The sequence below is a fragment of the Lagenorhynchus albirostris genome, chromosome 17 (genome assembly GCF_949774975.1).
Source record: "Lagenorhynchus albirostris chromosome 17, mLagAlb1.1, whole genome shotgun sequence".
In the NCBI taxonomy this organism is placed as follows: Eukaryota; Metazoa; Chordata; class Mammalia; order Artiodactyla; family Delphinidae; genus Lagenorhynchus; species Lagenorhynchus albirostris.
In genome coordinates this window covers 80,475,414-80,479,071 of record NC_083111.1, presented here as the reverse complement: position 1 = coordinate 80,479,071, position 3,658 = coordinate 80,475,414, and the positions used below count along the sequence as shown (strand labels likewise).

The 3,658-nt window shown below is 63.7% G+C and overlaps 1 protein-coding gene across 1 annotated transcript in view; it reads left to right on the top strand.

Annotated features, from left to right (window-relative positions):
• The window catches only part of TSNARE1 (t-SNARE domain containing 1), a 78,696-nt gene extending 75,409 nt beyond the window's left edge, over window positions 1-3,287 (top strand). Inside the window, exon 12 of the mRNA XM_060128189.1 lies at window positions 597-3,287. Within this exon, the coding sequence (XP_059984172.1) occupies window positions 597-1,186 (590 nt within the window). The 3' untranslated portion in view covers window positions 1,187-3,287. The remainder of the gene's footprint in view (window positions 1-596) is intronic.
• The last annotated feature ends 371 nt before the right edge of the window (window positions 3,288-3,658 follow it).

The following is a 3,658-nucleotide window of genomic DNA, read 5'->3' as shown; positions in this document are numbered from 1 at the left end:
GAGGATGGGTAGTTGATGGATGGATAGACGGATCAAGGATGGGTAGTTGATGGATGGATGATGGATGGAAGGATGGATGATGGGAGGATGGATGGATGATGGACGGGTGCTTTGAGGATGGATGGCTGAGAGATGAACAAGTGGATGGATGGATGAATGTAAGGAAGAAGGATGAAAGGAAGGAAGGAGGTGGACAGATGGAGGGACGGATGGGTGCTTGATGAGCAGACAGATGGGCGGATAGATGAGGGGATGGATGAGTGGGTGCATATGTGTAGGTAGACAGATGGGCAGACAGGAGGGGGGGTAGATAATGGCCAGCTTGGGTGGGTGGGTGGATGGACAGACAGATGGCAGCATGGTGGTGGCACCTTGGCTTTGGAGCTGCCCGGTTGAAGTTTTACCTTGACGTTACTGGAGGACGTCTTTCGCCCTCTGAGTCTTGGTGTCCTAGCGAGGGCGCTGCTGCCCACTGCAGAGGGGCCCCGCGAGACCTAAATAGCTGCGTGGGCAGAGGGCCTCGTGCAGGTGGAGCTCCCTGGCATTGCCCCGGTCCTGGCTGGCGAAGGCTCACGTTTCCTGTCTCCCTCTGCCAGCCGACGAGGACGAGGCCCCTGGCTGCCTGTGGCTACCCCTGCGGACGCTGGATGGGCCGAGCCTGCCTGAAGCCGACCCCCTGGACCCCCGAGGAGCCTTCCCTGCGTCCCCCTCCTCACCCTCCCCGCCTGCCTCCCCGGCCTCGGCACCCCCCGCGGCCACATTCCCCGGGGCCTCCCGGCCCTCGCCGCCCTCCTCGGCAGCACCCCAGCCCCCCGGGAAGCCCACAGGGCCTGAGGCCTCGGACGTGGAACGGCGGCTGCTGGACTCGCAGCGGCAGCAGGGCGCCCTGCTCAGCTCCTGGTCCCAGCAGCAGAGTGCGCTGATGGCCCAGCAGAACCTGCTGCTGCAGCGGCTGGCCGAGCAGAGCCAGCGGCTGGCCGACGGCGTCGAGGCCCTCAACCGGACCCTGGAGAGGCTGGTGGAGGCCCTCCCGCCCCGGGGCGCCTCGCCCGCAGTCCCAGATGGCTGCCCTGGGGGCGGAGCAGCCTGCAGGCCAGCTGGAGGCTCCCAGGGCAGCCCCCAGGGCAGCCACACAGGCCAGGAGGTCTTCTCAGGGATGATCCTGAAGGTGGAGGAGGAGATCTAGGGTCTGGACCCCGTGGGCCGCGTGCAGAGCAGGGACTCCGGTCCTGCCCCTCTGAGGGGCAGAGATGGGGCCTCGATAGAGCCAGAGAGGATGCGGGACTTGGCCTGTGGTTGCCCCTTCCGTCCTGCCATTGTCCGTGGGCCTGTGACGCGAACGGAGGGCTGGGTTGAGGTCTACTCGGGTGACGCCGGTGGGTGGACCGAGCTCCCTCGGCTCCCATCCCGTGCTCCGACCGTCGGGGCGAGTGCTGTGGAGTGCAGAACGGGGCGCCTCTCGGCGGGCAGTGGGTGAGCGGAGCTGCGGGAAGAAGCACGCAGAGCGCAGCTCCCCCAAACCACTGCCTCGGGTGTGGGCCCTGGAGTGTGGCTCTGCTGGGCACCCAGAAAGCCCCCGGCGTGTGCCCTGGAGTGACTCCTGGAAGCCCGCCTGCTCCGTGGGCGTACGGACTGAGGGGGGCTGGACCCCTGCAACCTCTTGATTCTGCCCCGAGGGAACCACGCCCTGTGGGCCTGCGGTTATTTCTCTCAATTTTATGCCTGTGGTGTGGGGTGTATATACGTATGTGCACATATGTTCGTTGGTACTGGATGGGGTGGCATGCCATTTTATACCTGTCGACTTTTCTTGGAAAAAGATATTTTTCTCATATAAGCATAAAATAACAACAAAAAAGGCAGTGATGATAAGGAGGGTGATGCTGACAGGAAATGAGATGGAGCCCGTCTGTCTGCGCCTGGGCTCTGCCTCTGCCCTTGGCCGGCAGGCAGCCCTGATGCCCCCCGCCGGTGTCAGATCCGCCTCACCTGTGACTCCTGGCCCTGTGGGGTCCCTCGGGGCTGGCCCCAGCTCCTGGCCCCGCCAGGCAGGGCACAGGGGCTCAGCGCACAGTTCGGGTGGCTGTTGGGGTCCTCGTGGCCCTGGGGCTGTGCCACCTTCAGCTTCCCCTTGGCCTCCTTCTCCAGACTCGTGATGAAAGCCTTTTCCGGAAGCAAGAGGCTGAGGTCCTGGCGTGAACTGGACAGCGTGCTGGTCCCAGGGCTCCCAGGCAGCCTGGCACTGAGGGGAGCAGAGACCAGGGTGGAACACACACAGTGGGAGGGACTTTTCCTGGTTTCTCTGTTTACCATGGGGCCAGCAGCATGTCAGCAACTCTTGTCCACAAAAGAGAGCCCCAACTCCTTAGCTGCCCATCCAGCCGTCTGCAGTGTGGCCAGCGCCCTTCCAGCCTCCTCTTCCCCCGCGGTCTAGAGGACACCATGTGTTCTCCACGGCGGCCTTTCCTTCAGCCCTACAAAGCCAGAGTGCATTTCAGTGCCACGTGTGGCGTCTTCCTAGGGCTTCATTCCAGGTGAAAGGCACGGACCCTGCTTGTCCACTAAGATGCCCACTGCGGTGGACACACACCTCTCTACAGGCAATGAACACTGCTCTCCAAGGTTACCCACTAACCCTGGTCAACACCTACTCGGATCCCAACCTAGCCCTGACCCTGGTCACACTCGGAGCCCTGATCCTGGTCACATGCTGAGCCCTGACCCTGGTCCCGTGCTGGACTCTGACCCTGGTTCCGTGCTGAACTCTGACCCTGGTCCCATGCTGAACTCTGACCCTGGCCAGTCCCATAATCCCTATTGGACACCTGCTCTGGGCCCTGCACTGAGTGCTGAGGACACAGCAGCCCAGGCTGAGTAGAGGTCTGACTGCGTCCAAGGGCCAGGCAGGGCACGACTGGGATGGGGTGCCTGCCTGTCGGGCCATCGGTCTGTGGGTGCACGAGGGAGCCTGGGTGGCAGGCAGGGGGACGGGGGCCCTGCCTGGCCTCGAGTGCAGGGGTGTTCCTGCAGGAAGGGGAACCAAGGATCCGGGGTCGGGGTGGCCAGAAGATCTGTTAAGGAGGAGGCTGGGTCTTGGCTTAGACAGGAGCTGGTCAGAAGCAGAGCTTTGAGGGAGGAGCATGTGAGGTGAGGCAGCGGGGAGACATCTGACCCTCCCGGGGGGGTTCCAGCACCTTCTGTGCCTTCTGCCCAGACTCTGGGCCGGGTGACCAGGCAGATGGTGGGCCTGGACAGGGAGATGGGGGAGAGGAGGGCCACCGGGAGGGTGGTGAGGGCGGGCAGCGTTGCTGTCCTGTGCGGGGCCCGGGGGCCAGGGGGACTCTGAGGACCCCGTGTGGGAGCTCGGGGACAGGGCGGCAGGGAGAGGAGGAGACCCCGTGGAGGCTGGGTGACAGGTGCCCGGGGGGTTTAAGGAGAGGGGGAAGGGCAGCAGCGTCCTGTGCACAGAGCAGCCCGTAGGTATGAAGACCGAAGGGTTCTGACGCGGGGCGTCTAGAAGGCGTCAGCCACCATGGCAGGCCATGTTTCTGTGTCTTGCTCTGGTTGACTGCAAGACTTCTGTGTTCCAGTGAGACAGGCTGGAGGGCGGCCAGGACAGCTTTCCTCAGATCCTGAAGAGACCCCAGGTCACCATGGC